Source organism: Zosterops lateralis, assembly GCF_965231275.1.
Source record: "Zosterops lateralis genome assembly, chromosome: W".
Taxonomy (NCBI): Eukaryota; Metazoa; Chordata; class Aves; order Passeriformes; family Zosteropidae; genus Zosterops; species Zosterops lateralis.
Window position 1 is genome coordinate 25854704 of NC_139801.1, and position 19021 is coordinate 25873724.

The 19021-nt window shown below is 42.6% G+C and overlaps 1 protein-coding gene across 1 annotated transcript in view; it reads right to left on the minus strand.

Annotated features, from left to right (window-relative positions):
• Window positions 1-18187, minus strand: part of LOC310922196 (small conductance calcium-activated potassium channel protein 2-like) — a gene marked incomplete at both ends in the record, with an annotated part of 68303 nt that extends 50116 nt beyond the window's left edge. Inside the window, one exon of the mRNA XM_083882619.1 lies at window positions 18089-18187. Within this exon, the coding sequence (XP_083738745.1) occupies window positions 18089-18187 (99 nt within the window). The remainder of the gene's footprint in view (window positions 1-18088) is intronic.
• Window positions 18188-19021: the final 834 nt, after the last annotated feature.

A 19021-nucleotide genomic window follows, 5' to 3' on the forward strand; every position in this document is an offset into this window, starting at 1 on the left:
CAGGACGCGGGGGTTTTAGTCAGCTCATCACCCAAGGTTTTTTTCTGCTGCTCAGGGAGAGGAGTCGTTCCCCTGTTAGACTGTGGGGTCCCTCCCACGGGAGACAGTTTTCTGTGAACTTCTCCAGCGTGGTTCCAATCTGATGAGCAGCAGTCCTCTCAAAACTGCTACAACATGAATTCCCCCCATAGGCAAACAGTTCTCCCAGAACTGCTGCAGCATGGATCACTGTCCCATGGGATGCAGTCCTCCAAGGACAGGTTGTTCCAGCCTGGAAGCAAGGGTCCTCTCTCTCCACCAGGTCTTTCACTGGACCACAGCCACCTCCAGACATCCACCTGCTCCGGCATGAACACCTCCCCCACAGGATGTGGGTGGATCTCTGTATCCCCCATGAACCTTCATGAGCTGCAGGGGGACAGCCTGCTTGACCATGGTCATCACCATGGCCTGCAGAAGAATGTTGGCTCTGGAGCCTGGATCACCTCCTCCCCCTCCTTCTCCACTGACCTTAATGTCACCATATTGTTTTCCTCACATGCTCTCACCTCCTCTTCTTCTCTGAGTAGAAGAAAAAACTGCACATACCCCCACTTTGTTTTGATTTTCTTCTTAAATATGTTATCACAGAGGCATTACCAACTTCTCTAATTGGCCCAGCCTTGGCCAGCAGCATGTCCATCTTCAGAGCCACCAGGGATTGGCTCTGCTGGACATGATGAAAGCTTCTATCAGCTTCTCCCAGAAGCCACCTCTGTGGCCTCCCCACTACCAAAAAGCAGGCCATGCAAAACCAACATAACAGTATATCTCTAACCAGCTCACTCAGGAGTATAAACATTCACCCACGATTGCTCATGCTGCACTTGCTGAATTGTTAGACAGTCTCACTCACCCCAGATGTGAAGCTGTATCAATATATAGATGACATAATAATTGAAGGAGATTGCCCCAAAAAGATGGGGAAAGCAGTTGCAGCTGTATGGGAAACATTATATTAAGCAGGAATCAAAATTCCACCTGAAAAATGTCAAGGGCCAAGTAAAGAAGTAAAATTTTGGGTGCTTCATGGATATCAGGCAGCACAGTCATTCCTCCAGGCACTTTAAAGGAAATAGAACAAATACAGATCCAAGGCTGGCTGCAGCTTCTCTGTATCCCCAACTTCCAGAGCAGGGGAATCAGGGAAACACTGTTCCTATGGCCCCCCTTGAGGATAGTGACAGCAAAGGGGGAGGAGTACAGGATATTGTATCCCCCTCTAGAACTCTCAGGGGTCCACCAGATGCCCTTACTCCAGGTTCCTTTGGGGGAGCAGGCTGGGGAATTTGGGTTTGTAATTGTGCCGCTTACTACTCAGTGTTTAAAAGGGTTGAAAATGGAATTACCCCCATATTTGGATGACCCCATAGGGGTGGGGGAAAAGATAGAGGAAGGAATATCTGAGAAATGCAGATTATATGTGGAAGGATTGGGATTTTCTTTTGGGAATTTGTTTGGGTCACCAGAGAAACAAATGATTTTGCAGAAAGCTTGGCAGCTGTGGGAGGATGAGCACTCTCAAGGTGGGGCGGGGCGGGGGGGGGGGGGGGGGGAGGTGCTAGACACAATGCACTTATGATGGATGATGCAATCCCCAGGTGGATTCTCAGTGAGACCCAAATAATCAGGCCAGTCTGGCCCACCTTTGAGATTACCATGCACATTTAATTAGAGCAATCAAATCAGTGGTTCCCAGAACTAACAGTGTAGCCAAGGGCATGTCCTTAGAACAAGAAAAGAAGAAAAGTCCTTCTCATTGGCTAGAAAGGACTAGAGATGTCTTGCGGAAGCAAGGGATCTGGATCCTGAGGGACCAGCAACTGACGCATTGTTGAAGTTACAGTTTGTTACTAAATCCTGGCCTGATACAAGGAAAAGAATACAGAGAAATGAGGAATGGCAGAATAAGCCCCTGGAGGAGTTGGTTAGAAAGTCACAGCAGATGTATGTAAGAACGGATGAGGAAAAGGCGAAGGTGAAGGCAAAGGTGATGGCAGAGTTTCTACAGCCCCTGAGGGATAAACCAAGGGGTTCAAGGGGAGCCCCCAAGACCAAGGCAATGGGGTCAGCCACAAGGATCTAAGAGAGGCATGCCCTCCCAGGCAGAGGAGAGCTGACTGAAGCAGCAACTGGAATCAGTATGCCATCTGCAGGGCAGAAGGACACTAGAAACAGACAGGTGGATGCTCAGGAGGAGGAAATCCATCGATGGATGGAAATGGATTGTTAGGGTTGTCAGGGGCTCCCATTATACCAGGGACTCACCACACTGGAGCCCTTGATAACATGCAGGGTGGGCCCAGACCCAGAGGAAGTGTGTTTGCTGATAGACATGGGAGCTGAAGGAGGGAAATTTTCAAGAAGTTCTTTGATTATTCAGGGGGTAATTGGGAAAGATGAGTCAGTGCATTTTATTCATCCGCTATTAGTAGATGTGGGGGATAAGTTTGAAATGCATGAGATTCTGTTTGCTCCTAATTGTGATTGTAATTTATAGGGAAGGGATTTGATGGCTAAATTGGGAATGCAAATTAATATTGTGAAAGGTGATAAGAAAGCTAACACTGTTGTAACTGTGTAAAATGTCTGAGAAGGTGTCAGAGACTGAAATAGTTAATGCCTCAAACACTGATAGAAAGTTTTGCCCATTATAGCAAAACCGTATGGAGAAGCCCACCCCTGCCTAAAAGATGCCTGACTGGGACTTTGGACTGAAAGTCAAACTGCTGATTAGAAACCCATTCTTCAATCATCTCAGACTCGGGGAGAAAGAGACGAGTAAACAAGGAAAGGAATGAGACTCAAACCCAGAAGCCATGCTGAGAGTCACCCCTGGCTGAGTTTTGGGTGGGGGAGACCACAGTGCACAGAAGCCAGGTTTACACATGCTCTCCCCAAAAAAAAAGAGGCAGGAGGAGGGGAGGTTTTGGGTGTGTGGCATGGCCTCTGGTCAGAGGCAGTGAACACCCATTCTCCCTTAGACAAAACTGGCCCAGCTGTGGAACTCCCAACCCCACAGGCCACATCTGCAGGACATTCATGTGAGAGGCAGCTGAGATGTCATAATCCATCAAAGACCCCTTCCAAATTGCTCCCCAGAGGCCTTGCACCACAGGATTGCACGTGATGCAACAAATCCAGAGTTTGCTGCAAGACGCTGCTCCCCCCTCCGGGGGACATACCTGGACATTGCCACCTGGCCTGAATGTATATCAACCCATTGGATTCTATGCTTTTTGGGGGGACCTTCACCATCAAGAAGACCAGAAGAAGAGGATCAACATGACGCCATTGGTATCTATGGAGTAGTGATACTTTCTGCTTAGTCTGTCTCCACTTTACTCTCTCCCCCCCACCCCCCAAGCTCCTCTTTCCCTATTTATTTCTCTTCCCTTTTCTTTCCCTCATATTTACTATCAAATAAAATTCATACTATTGTCACTGGCGTATGGTCTCGTTTGCACCTTAATTTGGGCTGAGGAAGTCCTAAATAATGTTAATAACCAGACCTTAACAGAAGGCCTGTGCTGAAGTAAACCCAGAAGTGTGGGAAGCCCCAGGGAAATATGGAAAATTAGATATGGACTCTCTCCAAATTATTTTGAAACAACCAGGACAAGTGGTGTCTAAAAAGAAATACCTTATTTCAAGGGAAAGAAGGAGTTACAGCCTGTCATTGAGTCCCTGCTAAAGGCAGGTCTTTTGGAGCCATGTATGCCTCCTTATAACATTCCTATCCTGACAGTTAAGAAACTGGATGGAAGCTACAGAAAAGTGCAGGATTTAAGAATAATAAATTAAATTATCAAACCAAGGCATGCCATGGTTCCAGATCCTTATACGATCCTGAATCAGATCCCTTCTTCACATCAGTATTATGCAGTACTTGATTTGAAGGATGCTTTCTGGGAATGCCCATTCACACAGGACAGTAAACAGTATTTTGCCTTTGACTTGGAATAAAAGGAAGAAAATGGTAAAAACAACAATTGACATGGATGGTGCTTCTGCAGGGATATACAGAGTCACCGGTTCTGTTTGGGCAAGCCTTGCAGAAAATATTGAGTGAGTTTACTCAACCCTCAGGAGTTAGGTTGTTACAATATGAGGATGATTTGCTTTTATCAGGGGAACAGGAAAAGGTGGTTGAAGAGGCTAGTGTGAAGCTGCTTAATTTTCTTGCTAAAAAGGGCCTTAAAGTATCTGAAAAGAAGGCACAGTTGGTAGAGAAAAAGGTTAAATATTTGGGGCACATTTTGACTGGAGGCTTACAGTGTATTGATCCAGAAAGAATCCAAGGGATTTTAGAACTACCATTACCCAAGACTAAGAAAGTTATGGCAATTTTTAGTGCTGGTAGGATACTGCAGAGCATGGATCGAGGCCTTTTCTGTTTTTGCATGACTACTGTATGACTTTTTAACCCAAGACAGCCCCAATGTTGTGGTATGGACAAAAGAAGGAGAGCAAAACATTAGAAAATTAAATGACAAATTGATTAATGCCCCAAACTTAACTCTTCCAGACTCAGAAAATGAATTTGAGTTATATGTGGGTGTTAAACAGGGACATACTAAAGGAATTTTAGTACAAGAACATGGGGGAACACAGTGGCCTGTTGCTTATTTTTCTACGATGTTAGAGCCAGTGGCCAGAGGGTGGCTTTATTGTCTGCAGAATTGTGTAGCCACAGCCTTAATGGTGACCGAAAGCCAAGAACTGACTGCAGAGGGATCTCATTGTTAAGGTCTCACATCAAATTAAGGCCTTGTTAACTGAAAGAGCTTCTAAGTGGATGACCAGCACTAGGTTATTACCATATGAAACTTGTTTAATGGAACAGGAGGATTTGAAATTGAGGAGTGGGGAAGGGTTTAACCTAGCCTCCTGTTTAACTGACTCTGAAGGAGAGGATGGGAGGTGGGGGGGGGGGGGGGAACTCATGAGCTAGAGAGGATCTATGAGATACTCCCTGGTGAAATGGAGGAAATGTGTTTATTGATGGGTCCTCAAGGGTGGTAGAAGGGAAATAAGCTACAGGATATACTATCATTAAAAGACAGGAATTAAAAGAAGGATGAAAATTGCCATCCGCATGGTCAGCTCACACTGCAGAACTGTATGCACTCATAAGAGCCTGCAAACTATATCAGGAAAAGATAGTGAACATTTTTATGGATTCTAAATATGCATATGGTGTAGTGCATGCATTTGGAACACTGTGGGAAGAAAGAGGTCTGCTAACGTGTAGGGGAAAGACACTAGCTCATGAGAATTTAATTGCCTGCTTATTGGAAGTAGTGAATTTACCAAGGCAAGTGTCAATAATATGTATTAAAGGACATCAAGATGGATACTCAGAAGAAGGAATAGGTAATCGATTAGCAGATGAAGCTTGAAAGGCAGCATTTCTACCAGAGATATCTAAAATATTGCCTCTTCTCCCAGTGGTTCAACCACTGCCAGAGAAGATGTCTTTTTCACCAGAGGAATTGGAGATAATTAAAAACAGTGGAGCAGAAGAAAAGAGGGGTAATTGGTTTACAAAAGATGGTAAGCAATGGGTGCCAAAAGCATTGGCAATACAAATATTGAAACAGCTCCATGAAGGGAGTCATTTGGACTCTCGAGGATTGGCAGAGGCCTTCCTCAAAATATATGCCGCCTTGGGTTGTAGTAATGCACCCCCAACTTATCAAGTGTTCCCATATTAGGAAAGGATTTGGGTTTCATTCTTGGTTTCACTTATAAGGCAAAGAACCAGAAAATTTGATGCTCTTCTCACCATAATTGGCTTGTGCCAGGACAAAGGCACCTGTTGAATCCTTGAGCTGTACCTCAAGAACTGTAGCTATTTCTATTGGGCAGCATGCCAAAACCCCCTCCTCGATCGTTCTATACTTAAGGGAGAGCACGGAGATATTTGGGGCATTTTCGGGGTGTGATAGCAGGTGTATGAATCCTCCCTGCACGGCTTTTACTCTTTTGTTTTGTATAATTTGTTAGTTTTGTCTTTATTAAAACCTTTTGCTTTTCAAACACCTCCATTCATGCTGTCTTGCTATTTTTATAAGCCATTTCTGAGGCTGTGGGCATCCCTCAAGAGTTGATGCACCTGCAAGAGGCTCATAACATTCTGGCCTCCCGTAAAAAGCATCACTGGGTCTTTTTGTTTTAGCAAAACAAGCTATTTAGGGGTGCCTGGTTTGTGCTAAAGTTAATAGCCAGACTACAAAGGAGATTGCAAAGGGGGAGTGACACTGAGCTGTACTGCCTTTCCAACAATGCCAAGTGGATTTTACTGAAATGCCCCAAGTGGGAAGGCTTAAATATCTCCTAGTAATAGTATGCCAGCTAACAGGGTGGCCAGAAGCATTTCCAACTGCTTCAGCAACTACGGGATCAGTTACTAAAGTATTTTTGGAACAAATAATTCCAAGGTATGGGATTGTGGAAGCAATAGATTCAGATAGAGGAATTCCTTTTACAGGAAAGATCCTTCAGGGGGTTGTGGCTGCTTTAGGAATATAAGAGAACCTCCATACCCCTGACACCTCCAGAGTTTGGGTTGAGCAGAAAGAATGAATGGAGAAATAAACAAACACCTTTTGAAGCTGGTGACTGAAACTAACATGCCATGGATATGGCTTTTGCCATCAGCTTTGCAAGAATAAGGGCCAGACCCAGAAGAGATATTCAATTATCTCCCACTGAACTGATGTTTGGAATTCCTTACTCTGTTAATTCTTTACTTACTGGGGAGGTGGAGATAAGTGATGTATATTTAAAACATTATGTGGCCAGGATACCGTCTCTTGTGAAATGTCTTCAACAGGAAGCTCAGCTGGCACAGACCCTGCCTTTGAAATTTGCTGTTCACAACATCCAGCCAGGAGATTGGGTGTTAGTTAAGGAGTGGAAAGAAGCACCACTAGTGGCGAAGTGGCGTGGACCTTTCCAAGTGTTACTGACCACAGAAACAGCAGTCAAGACCACTGAACATAGGTGGACCCATAACACTCAGGTCAAAGTCTCTAAAGCCCCAGAGATTTGGGCATCTCAACTGGAGAAGGACGGGACACCGCAAATGACTCTCCGCAGAAATGGACCAGAGCAGCAGCCAGTGTGTTGACATTGGGGGAAGCCCCGTGTGCCTACCTACAAATTGACTGCTGAAATAGTCTGCATGGACATCCCTCCTTTTGAATCTCCAGTAATTGGTGGGCTAATACTAGCTGTCATGGTCCTCTCTATGTTGAGTTGTTTCTGTGCACTCACCACATGTGGTGCAGAAGACAATGTGAGAATTAGACTAGGTAATTAGATTGTGGGGGTGCTGAAATTGTTTCATAGTTTTTTTAGTTGTAGGTTTGATGTGATTTGGACTTTAACCCCAGCCAGGTAAAGTTCTTGGCTTGGAATGTTCTTATCAGAAGTTGATAAGAGTTTCCAAGGCAACCTAACCCTCTGCCCAGAGTTTCGGTCATCCCATTGTCTTTTCCCCCATCACAATGTATATTCTCCCCCCCACCCATCATCTCCCAGGCCCGAAACCTTCTCGGAGAGGTGTCGGACAGTGATTGGTGGATCTCCCAGGACCCCATCCCAATTTACCTGATTTGTTGATGTTGTGTATTGCATTTGGCCTTACCCACCTTGCTTTGTTTCATTGGTCTTGTAACTTGTGCCCACCCCTGAGATTTCTGGGGAACAAAAACCCCTCGCAAACCAGGCCCGGGGTCACTCTCCAGAGGCACAGGCCTGGGACCAGGAACTGCCCTGTGATCCCCAAATAAAACCTTCTTCCTGAGCCTTGAGAGTGTCCCCTCTTTCGAACCACGGCTGTGACAGCCAAGGCAAAGGTACTGCGGAGCCAAGACCCACACAAAGGTACTGTTGGGGCGTATCAGAGCTAGCAGGGTGGCCCAGCCGAACGCTGGGCTGGCCTGAGAGACAGAAACGCGAAGCAACATTAGATTACACCCTTAGAATATTTTTCTAAATATCAGTAATACTACTTTTTATTGTCAGCAAGGTTTGGGCCAGAGGTGGGAAAATTGGTTTTTAGTCTTGGGAGAAGAAATAGCAAAGAAGCTTTAACTTCAGCAACTGTTGGGTCTGGGGAGGGCCAGGAAAATCTTAAGATTGGCCATGGGTGGCTAGCCCAGTCAAACTGTAATGGTGGGTCAGCACCCTAAGTGAGTTCCATAATGGGATGGGATTTTGGGATGAAGAAGGAAGTCCATTTCCTGAGAAAGGCCCTTATTGCCTAAATAGGACAAGGGAAGGAGGTGTGTATGTGGGGCAGAGCACTTGTGAATACACACTGTCTCCTGGCTATGATTGTACAATTCCATCCTGCAAGACACTCAAGTGTTCCAGGTGCAAGGGGAAATTGAATCAGACCCATGTACAGAACTCTATGGGCAATTGAGTAAAATGTTCCTATGCCAGGTTTAAAGGCACTGCTTGTAAAAGATTGAGCTTGGACAGAAAGGTAAATACTGCTATTCTGACCTGCCAACGAGATAATGCTACCAAAGCAAAACACGTAGCACAGGTATTTTGTTGGGCCTGGTGGCACCAAAATGAGATCAGGTCTTATTTCCAAGAAATTTGGTCTAACACCAACCAAATGAGGTATAATTGTGTTTGGCGACCAAATGCAGGACCATGGAGGTGTGAATACAGAATTGGGGGTCATATCGTGCTAATGGGACCTCTGGAGAATGAAGATACCTTGTGCTATCATGCCCCATCACATAAAAAACATGGAATGACCCCTTCCCAAATGGAACTTGGGCCTTGAAGGGTCATTATTGGATTTGTGGACAGCATGCATATAGGAGGTTACCTCCAAACTGGTCAGGAACATGTTTTGTGGGATAAATTAGGCCCTTGTTTTTCTTATTATCACAAATTCAAGGAAATACTTTAGGAATTATAGTATATGATGATTTAATAAGGGAAAAGCAATCAATGGATGGATCCCTGGCTGGAGGAAGCACTCAAAAATGTGGAAAGGATGAACGGCCAACAGAAGGAATCATACAACACTATGGATCAGCATCTTGGAACCCTCTTGAAGTAATTTATGGAGCGAGAGAGCCAAACTATAATCTAAATTGAATAATTAGGTTACAGGCTGTTTCGGAAATTTTAACTAATCAGACTGCTGGGGCCCTTGACCTTCTTGTTGACCAGGCTACCCAGATAAGAAATGCAATATTTCAACATAGAATGGTGTTGGATTATGTATTAGCAGAAGGGGGAGTGTGTGGAAAACTAGATGACTCAAACTGCTGTTTGCAAATAAATGACAACAGAAAAGTGATAAAACAAATAAAAAAGAAAATGAGAAAGCTTATGTACCAATCCAAACGTGGAAAGTATGGGAATGGGACTTTTTATGGTTACCTGGTGGACTATAGGCTAAACAAATGCTATTTTTCCTCATTTGCTATAGCAACTCTAATCTTTTTACCATGCATGATACCTTGCTTAATGCAGCTCATTCAGCATGTGACCAAGGGGATGCAAGTGGTAGCCATGCCTACTGATCCAGAAATGGCTACAAAAGGACAGAGAATTATGTCACTGCAAATAATTGCAAAACCAAAGAAGACCCAAGAAGAAGAGATTAAGTCAATGGCAATTAAAGTTTGTAAAGACAATTACTGAAAAAATAAGAAGAGAAAGGACTGACAGGAATAAGGTGAATGTCTCTTTACAAACAGATTGTGTGAATCCGCTTGTAGATAAGGCCAGATACTTGTAAATAATAAAATAATGAGAGAACTCATTAATTTTAGAAAGTTTTACTAATTGACACAGACTGCTGCTCAGCCAAGGTTGAGCTAAACTCCTGAACTTTGGGAAGAAGAACAAAGACTTAATAGGGTTATGAATATTACCTTCTCTGCCCAGGGTGGACTTAAAGCTAATGTTAATGATCACATATCATGTGTTATATGGGGGGGTACATATTAAAGGGGACATGTAGTATGCAGATCAGGAAGTCTGTACCTTCCAAGTACCTCAGCCAATGGGGAAAGGAAGAGAGTGTAATGCGGCCAGGAAATTAGGCTAAAAGAAGGCTACTTGCTTCAATTAATTGAGAGACACCCCACTGGACATATATCTGATGGGCCCTCTTGCTCTGTTCATGAATAAAGTTACTTTTACAGGGCTCCTCTGTCTCCTTTGTGGACACTAATCTCTAGCAACATGAATTTTCCACACACATTGCAGGGCAAGACCTGCTACAGACAATGCCAGCACCCCTCATCTGCCACCAGGACTGCTTTGTAAACTCCCATCTTCCTTTTTTTTTTTATTCCAGGGAAAAAGTTGAACCGAGAGGGACTCCTCTGACATCTTATCCTTGTTCTCTGGGCCACATGGGCTGCTATGGTGACCGTCATCTTGGGAGGAAAGGGGTTCTCTGCCATCTTGTTTTTTCTTTTCCCCGGGGAACCATGGGAGTCAGCACCTTTGTATCTAGTGGTTATTGCTGTTATCTTGGTTGTTACTGTTTTTCTTTTTAGTGAACTGTTATTTTTTCACTTATATCTTCTCACATTTGTCTCTCCTTATTGGTTTGTATTGGTTTTCACAGACTGGTTTTGCTAGTGGGGGGCTTACAGGGGTGGCTTCTGTGAGAAGCTGCTAGAAGCTTCAACCATGTCTGGCAGAGCCAATTCCTGGTGGTTCCAAAGATGGACGTGCTGCTGGCAAGTCTGGGCCAATTAGAAATGTTGGTAATGCCTCTGTGATAGCATATATAGGAAGAAATCAAACAAAAAAATTTTTGGGCAGTTGTAATTGCTGTCAGAGAAAAGTGGAGTGAGAAAATGTGAGAGGAATAGAACCTGCAGGCACCAAGGTCAGTGAAGGAGGAGGAGGAGGCATTCCAGGCACTGGAGCTGTGATTCCTCTACAGTCTGTGGTGAAGACCATTGTGAAGCAGGTTGTCCCCCTGCAGCCCATGGAGATCCATGGGGTTGCAGAGATCCACCTGCAGCTCATGGAGGAACCCCACGATGGAGCAGGTGGATGCCTAGAGGAGGCTGTGGCCCTGTCAGAGACCTGTGGAGAGAGGGGTCTTGCTCCCATGCTGGAGCAGCCTGTCTTTGAAGGACTGAATCCCATGGAAGAGTGACCCATGCTACAGCAGTTTGAGGGGTACTGTTGCCTGTGGGGTGGACTCACATTGCAGCAGTTCATGGAGAACTTTGTCCCGTGGGAGGGACCCCATGGTGTCTCAGGGAAATGACTCCTCTCCCTGAGCTTTGGAAGAAGCCACAGGTGATGTACTGACCATAACTCTCATTCCCTGCCTCCTTGTGGTGCTGGGGGAGGAGGTAGAGCTGGGAAAGAGGGAGCAGTGAGGGGAATGTGTTTTTAAGGGCTTATTTTACTTTTCATTATCCTGCCCTGATTTTTTTAGTAATAAATTCACTTCATATCTCTAAGTTGAGCCTGTTTTGCCCATGATGGTATTTGATGAGCAATCTGTCCTGGTCCTTATCTCAATCTGTGAACCCTTTGTTAAATTTTTTCTCCTCTGTCCAGCTGCAGAGGGGAATGAGTGGGCTGCTTTGGTGAATGCCTGGCATTTGGCCCAGGTCAACATGGTGAAAGGAGAGTGGTTAAAACTAAGGGAAGGTAACTCATTTTGGAGTCTTCACCCTATTTATTGTCTTTAAGACAACTATTCAACTCCTGTCATAACCCATGAATTTCTGCAATCTACCTGCACATTCTATCAAGATTTACTGTCTACCCCCATTGGAATGAACCTTGCACTGGTGAAAAAATTACTGCAGCATGATGATATGTGTTGACTGCTGGAACGTGTCCAAAACAATGGACACTGAATTCTTATTATTGTTCATCATGACACAGAAGACATATACCATGTCTTAGAAAGAGTGATGAGAGATGGAGAACATCACTGGTGGGGCATTTTGTTCATGTGGTCATCAACCACAACAGGAATTCTAGATCTAATGTTGCACTCTACTGTAATCTTGCTCATTTTTGTCATAATATACTTATTGTTGAATATTATTCTATTTGTTAGAGGGTGGATACTGGCTAGACAAATAACACTGTCCCTCAGACCTTCTTGCATAGATAATATTGTTCCATCAATTTCAAAGAAGCCATTAAAAAAAATTAAGGTAACCTGATTAAAAATTTCCTCAGTTGATAATTGGAACATAATTAAATCTGTTTATAGGCACAGAGGCAAGAGGCAACCACATCACGAGTCTGTGGGGCAAAAGAAGTTGACTTCAGTAGTCACGGGGTGGATTGTGGTGGTTCCCCCCCATTTTTCAGGCCGCACTGCGATCTGAGAATTGCTTGTTAGACCTCAGCCTTGATGAACAGCCCCTGGGCTGAGTTCCTCTCAAACTTATCAGAAACACTGTTTGCTCCCAGGAACTAGTGCTGACAAAACTTATTTTCTCAATAACTGATACCAAAAAGCTCAAATTCAATTTCTACTGTGACTGTGAGCTTTTAGCAGAGAAGATACCGTGTCTACGGACCTTTAGCAGAGAAGCAAGGCATGCAGAAATTGCTCTTCAAGAAAGGATGTTGGACGATAAAGAGGAGACATCTGGCTTAGGAATGTAGCTAAAGCCAAAACAAGGACTGAGTTTAGGAATTTGGGGAACATGGGTGAGAGATTTTATGGTAATGGGCAAATTAGGCATGTAGTGACTGTATATTAGCAAGACACTTGTAGAAATCAGGGGGCACGTTAGGAGGAGTTATCCCCTGTGCCCTTCCAGGAGCCTGAATAAATGATACTCTCTTTAACACTAAAAATTGGTGTTAAGGAGTTTGATTTTACCCAGTTTTCGGTAATTTGGTGACATAACCACCCAAGTGGGATAATATTTTTGTTCTCAAACTTGCAAAGTGTGTTGACCTGAAATGCATCCAGGATAAAACATTGTTATGACTAAAGCCCACTGTCTTGCAACCCTATAAACAGTGGTCCAAAGTGAGACCCTTTGAACTCTCCTGGCCCACAGCAGCTGCAACCAGCAACCTCCCTCTGAGTGGGGCCTCTCAGAGCCAGTGAACTCTCAAGTTTGCTATATTCGAAGGATCACCAAATGATGATGGATCCTGGGCTGATAACCCCACTCCTTGAGGCTCAAACCTTCACCCATTGAGAAGATGGCAAGGCATTCAAAATGAGAATTTTACTGAATTCAAGGGGAATTTTTCACAGGTACCTTTTACAGACTATGTGTCTGTGTGCATACAAGTGTGAATATGCTAGAGCAAATGTGGGAGAAATGCTGCTCTCCTGTATTCTTAGTACTTTAGATTTGTAAGTTAGACTTGTAAGTTACTGTTGTAATCTACTTGGTAATTTGGATGCTAGGGAATTAACTTTTTCATCTTGAAATCACATCTTTTTCCACAATAAACATGAATTGGTTGCTATAAAACTTTTAGAAGCATACCTGTTTTGAAAAAATACAATTTAGGAGCAATGAACTTTTTGGTCTTGGAGTTTAGGCAGGAGGATATAGTCATTGATATGTTCACTGTTTCATACTTTGTATCTTTCAGATCTTTTACCAAAGAAAAAGTAATTTCAACTTCTAAATTTCTCTCATTGATGCATAATTTTCTTCACAAATATGTCAGCTTGCCAAAGCCATATTGCTGACATCCTTTAAAATTTAATTATGGGTCAGATTTTCATTACTGTTTTAACTACTATCACACACTTTCTACCTGACTCCTTTTTTGTTAAGAATGTTCTGTCTCTAGAGGTATTTAGCCCAAACTCTTCATGCAATCCTGACTATGTAAGTACTACCTAGTGTTTGGAGCCTTACTGCTTCAAATGTAGCTGCAGAATTTTTATTCATAAAAAACAATCAAAGGCATGAAGGTGAATATCATCTGTACCTTTCTGTAGTGGTTTCGTGTTCGTTGAATTCTGTTTTGCCTAATTTAGTGTAGTGGTTTGAGTGTCTACTCTCTTTTACCTCTGGGAGGTAGGATTTGGGAGAAAAAGGCAAAACAGGCCCCAACTTAAGGTAAACAGATAGTTTATTAACACACACTAAGGAAAAAGAAAAAAACAAATGAAACTTCTAAACCAACCATTTCCTCCACCACAAACTGTTCACTTTCCCACACAACATAGAGACAACTATGATTTTCAGTCAGTTGCAACCATCTAAACATAATCTTGCATCACTTTGGGAGAGGAGTCTCTCTAGAATTTCATGGACAGACAGGCCACAAGAAAAGGTCTGGTGGGTCTCAATGTCACAAATTTGCAACCACCCAGAATTTTGCAGATCTGTGCAGTCCCACCCATTTAACAGTTTCCCAAGCTGCTTATGGGCCTCAGCATATTTGGAGTACCATTTTAAGAATGCTTCTTTTAGTACAAAACAAGGATTCTCTTCTTTTATCTCTAAAATCATCTCTATCTCAAAAGAAATAGAGACCTCCTTTTAGCCCAGGAGCCGGGGCTTCAAAATCACTTCCCTTTAAAATCATCTTCATCTCAAAAGCTGAGACCTCCTATTACCCCAGGAGCGGGGGCTTACTCTGTTCAGAATTCTCAATTAAATCTCAATTATATCAATACACACAACCTTTGGCTAGAACCTGCATTCTCCCAAACAGCATTATGATATTACAAGATATAGTCCATATCTCCATGGTTTACATCCAGAGAAGTCCAGTCAAAAATGTCCACTTCCTCCATCCCTTCTTCCAATAGTCTTTATCAGTTCTTTTGCTGACTTTGTCTCATGCTGCCTCTCTAAGTTTTAAATCACTATCTTCCATGGGGGAGAGAAAGGGTTAATGTCTTTGCCCAGTCTTTCTTTTCTCTCCAGCTGACTCCTCGTGTGGAACTTCAAGGCCTAGCAGGTGATGGGGGTTGGGGAGGGGCGGGAGGGGAGGGAAGCATGCTCAGGAACGCTGCTAAGATGACCGTCCCCCACCCTGATCAGATCCAAAGCAGACTCAAACTTGGATCAGCTCCCTGAGGCTCCGGAGAAAGATTCTCTCCTCCCTCAGGCCAGCGGCTCCAGCAGCCAAACCAAGGTCACAGCTGCCGTGGCCCCTTGGTGCAGGACCAGCACTGCTGATCTGCAGTCTTGTCCTCCCCCTGTCGGCAGCCGAGAGGGGACACAGCCGGCCTGGGCCGCTGCTTGCTGGGCAGCGGCCCCTGGAGACTTGGCTGAGCCCGGCCCCGATCGCCAGGGAGGGCAGTGAGGCCTGGACCTGGGCCTCTAACTTACGAAGTGATGTTAACTTCTTGCCAGCCGGAAGAGGAAAAGGGGTTGACTTGGGCACACTCAGCTTTATATGGGTATTACCAAAAGTCGCCTTCAAATCTCTCAGTGGTCAAACCACATTCCAATAGAAATAACTGGCCCCTGATAGGTCCCTGTCCTTTCTAAAACAAAGTGCAAGGTCCTGGCAGGGCAATATTCCATTAACCAAAAAACCAAACTGTGTTAACCTATGACACCTTTACCAACCTAATTTTCAAAGGGATCTTGTTTCAGTTGTGAAAAATAAATGCAATGTGTGCAATTGGTATATATTAAACCCTCCTGTAGTTTTTCACTAAAATAATGGAAACAGATGCTGTAAATAATTTTATACCTGATTCCAAATGGTGCTGTCATATGCAAAATGAAAAGTACAACTCAGAATTTCACCTTCTGTGTAGTTAATTCATGAGCACATAGAAAATCTTGCAATAATCTGGAGAATGTATCTGATATTTTATTTTTACCTTGTTTTCATCATAATAAGATTGTACAGCCAACCCACATCCATTGAAATTTTAAGACCAGTTGAGATGCTGCTGTCATTTGCATCAGTATAAATCCAGTAGCAGTGTGAAACTCATGGTATCAACATGATTAGTATCATTACTAACATTTTCATTGCACTTCTGCAGGGCTTGGAAATTCCATGATTTCTATTACAGTAACTTTTTTCATACTGAAAATGCCAGGAATGATGAGCAATTTGTTTTGAATAAATATTCAAGGCATATTAACCCAGAATTTACCTGTTGTCAAGGATGTAGTCAGAGATGATAAAGAGGAGGGATAATGATCTAATACCTGCATCTTGAAGCATTTGTGATGCTGTTTAGGTTTTGCCTTTTTTTTAAAATATATGTTCTCTGTATTCTTCACACATATATTTGTAGCTCTGTAGTCTATTGTATAAGTGACTAGTTTTCCCAGTACTTTTCCATGGCCTTTCCTTAAGCAGAAAGACAAAACAAATTCCAGAGCTCCAAGCCCTGTGAGGTACAAGGCTCCGTGCTATCTTGGTTCTTCCTGGGAACCAAGGGTGAGATCAACTCTTCAAGATACATACAGATGGACAAAGTATAACTAGTGCTGAAGGGGGGGCTCCAGAGTAGGGGCTTTACCTAGGGAGGAATTGCATCACCACTTGTCCTCCTAATTGGTGATTTTTATCATTTATGCTAATTTCCTAAAACCCATAAAATGTACTCACCCCTGGGGGAGGATGGGCTTTTGTGGACATCTTTCCATAACTGCCTCTGGCGGCCTTCAAATAAAGATCCCCTTTTATATTACCTCCTTACTAAAATTATCTCAAGTTTCATTTCCAGGCTGAGAAAAAGGCAACATTTGCTTCTTATTTCTGAAGTGTTTGGAAAGAAGGAAAGCATTATAACAGGGTTCTGCACATCTCTGTGGCAATATATGCTGTATGTTCTCTTCTTTTCCTAATGAACTTATGTTCACTTTTTTTCTGACATCAAATTCCAGCTCAGAATGAAGAACAAAGACAAACATCCCAGAAGACAGCAGATATGAGTTTAGTCAACAGCCTTTAGAAGAGCCTTCTGAGTAATCCCTGTGCTTCCCACCTGTATTTTCACCAGATTGCAAATTCTGTATTTAAAGATATATGCATTTGACACTACCAAAATTTACTGGAAGGCTTTTTCAATAAAGGTCAATGACCTGAAACCTGTCAGATGTTAAACAACAAAAAAGAAGCATTTGGAAAAAACGTGTTCAACATTACAAAAATGTTTTACTATCTAAACATAAAATACATACTTTTATAAACAACAGATATACTGAAACACCTGCTCAAAAAAAGAAACTTCTTACTACCATTTTTTTCCAGTCATAATTCCAATATCCATGTTTTAATAGAAGGTATATATTGAAGCTGCATTACTTTTATGATCAATGGATCTTACTGTCAATATATATTATGTCCATCCTGAACTTCTCACTCACAGGGAAATTTATATGGGGGCTTGATACAAATAAAAGTGGAAGGATCAGGAAGTTTTTTAATTCTTATTTATTGTAAACATGCAGAAATTTCCACTAAAATTTATTGCCCTACTCCCTATGTAACTTGAACCAAATATTATAACACAAAAAAAAATTGAAATTAGATATGAAGTACTGAATATGTATGGCCTAACAATTGAATCAGTGGTAACAAAAACTCTTATAATGAAAACTGCACTACATAAATACATTTAAAGCAATTGAAAACTATGGACCATACATTATTAGACTTATAAGAAACAATGTAGGAAACTATGCACAAGCAAAATGTTTTAGGAGACTAGCTACCATCCCAGTTCTACACCTGCAAGTAACTACATTAAGAAACAAATATCTGTAGGTTTGTTCTTAGAAGTGATCCAATTACACATGTCCAAAGACAGTCAAGAAGATGCGATGTACTAACATTTAATGAAAGACTATTGAGATCTTGAAGCTGAGAATTGCATCAGGGTGGAATTGTTTCTCTGTATTTTATTATGCAGCTCTTCATTCTATCTATAGAGGAAGAAAGCCTTACATCCGATTACCATGGAATGAGAGACCATGGAATGGTACAAGTAAGCCTATATACTTTAAAAGTTATCAAATAAATATTTCTGCTATGACTACCATGAGCTTGGGGATTAATTCCAACAAACTTAATCTCATATCCAGTGAATAAATTCTGAAATACTCACCATGATTCCAGTGAGTAAACAGACCCCTTTCCCACAGTATGTATTAGGTACCATGTCACCATATCCAATGGATAAAAATGTTATCGAAATCAACCACATTGCTCCAAGGAAGTTGCTTGTAACATCCTGTTGATCATGGTACCTGAACAGAAAAAGAAAATAATTTCTTTATAATGAAAAGTTTTGTTAGATTTTTGTGCTGTCAGAAAGAAATCTCACTAACTGGTGTGTGGTGGATTGACCTTGGCTAACAGTCAAATATCCACCTACTCACACCTCCCTGCTCAGCAAGGGGGAGACAAAATAAGTTTGTTTAATGAGAAACAAAAAATAAACCCCCCATTTCCCAGGCTTAACTTCACTCCTTTACGCACGACTCCTCTACCTGTTCCCCCAAGCATCTCAGAAAGGATGGGGGTTACAGTCGATATATATGTATTAGACCTGGCTAGGATAGAGTTAATTTTCTTCAAAGCAGTTCATGTGGTGCTGTGTTTTGGAATTTTTACCAAAACAGTACTGATAACACACTAATATTTCAGTTATTGTTGAACAGTGTTTGCACAACATCAAAGTCTTATCTGTCTCTCCCATTGTCCTCCCAATGAATAGCTTGGGGGGAAAGAGGTTGCACAATAGGTGTGGGGGTGCTGAAATTGTTTCATAGATTTTGTAGTTGTAAGTTTGATGTGATTTGGACTTTAACCCTAGCCAGGCAAAGTTCTTGTCTTGGAATGTTCTTATCAGAAGTTGATAAGAGTTGCTAAGGCAACCTAATCCTCTGCCCAGAGTTTCGGTCATCCTATTGTATTTTCCCCCATCACAATGTATTCTCCCCCACATGCCCATCATCCCCCAGGCCTCAAAACCTTCAGGAGAGGTGTCTGACAGTGATTGGTTGATCTCCCAGGACCCTATCCCAAATTCACCTGA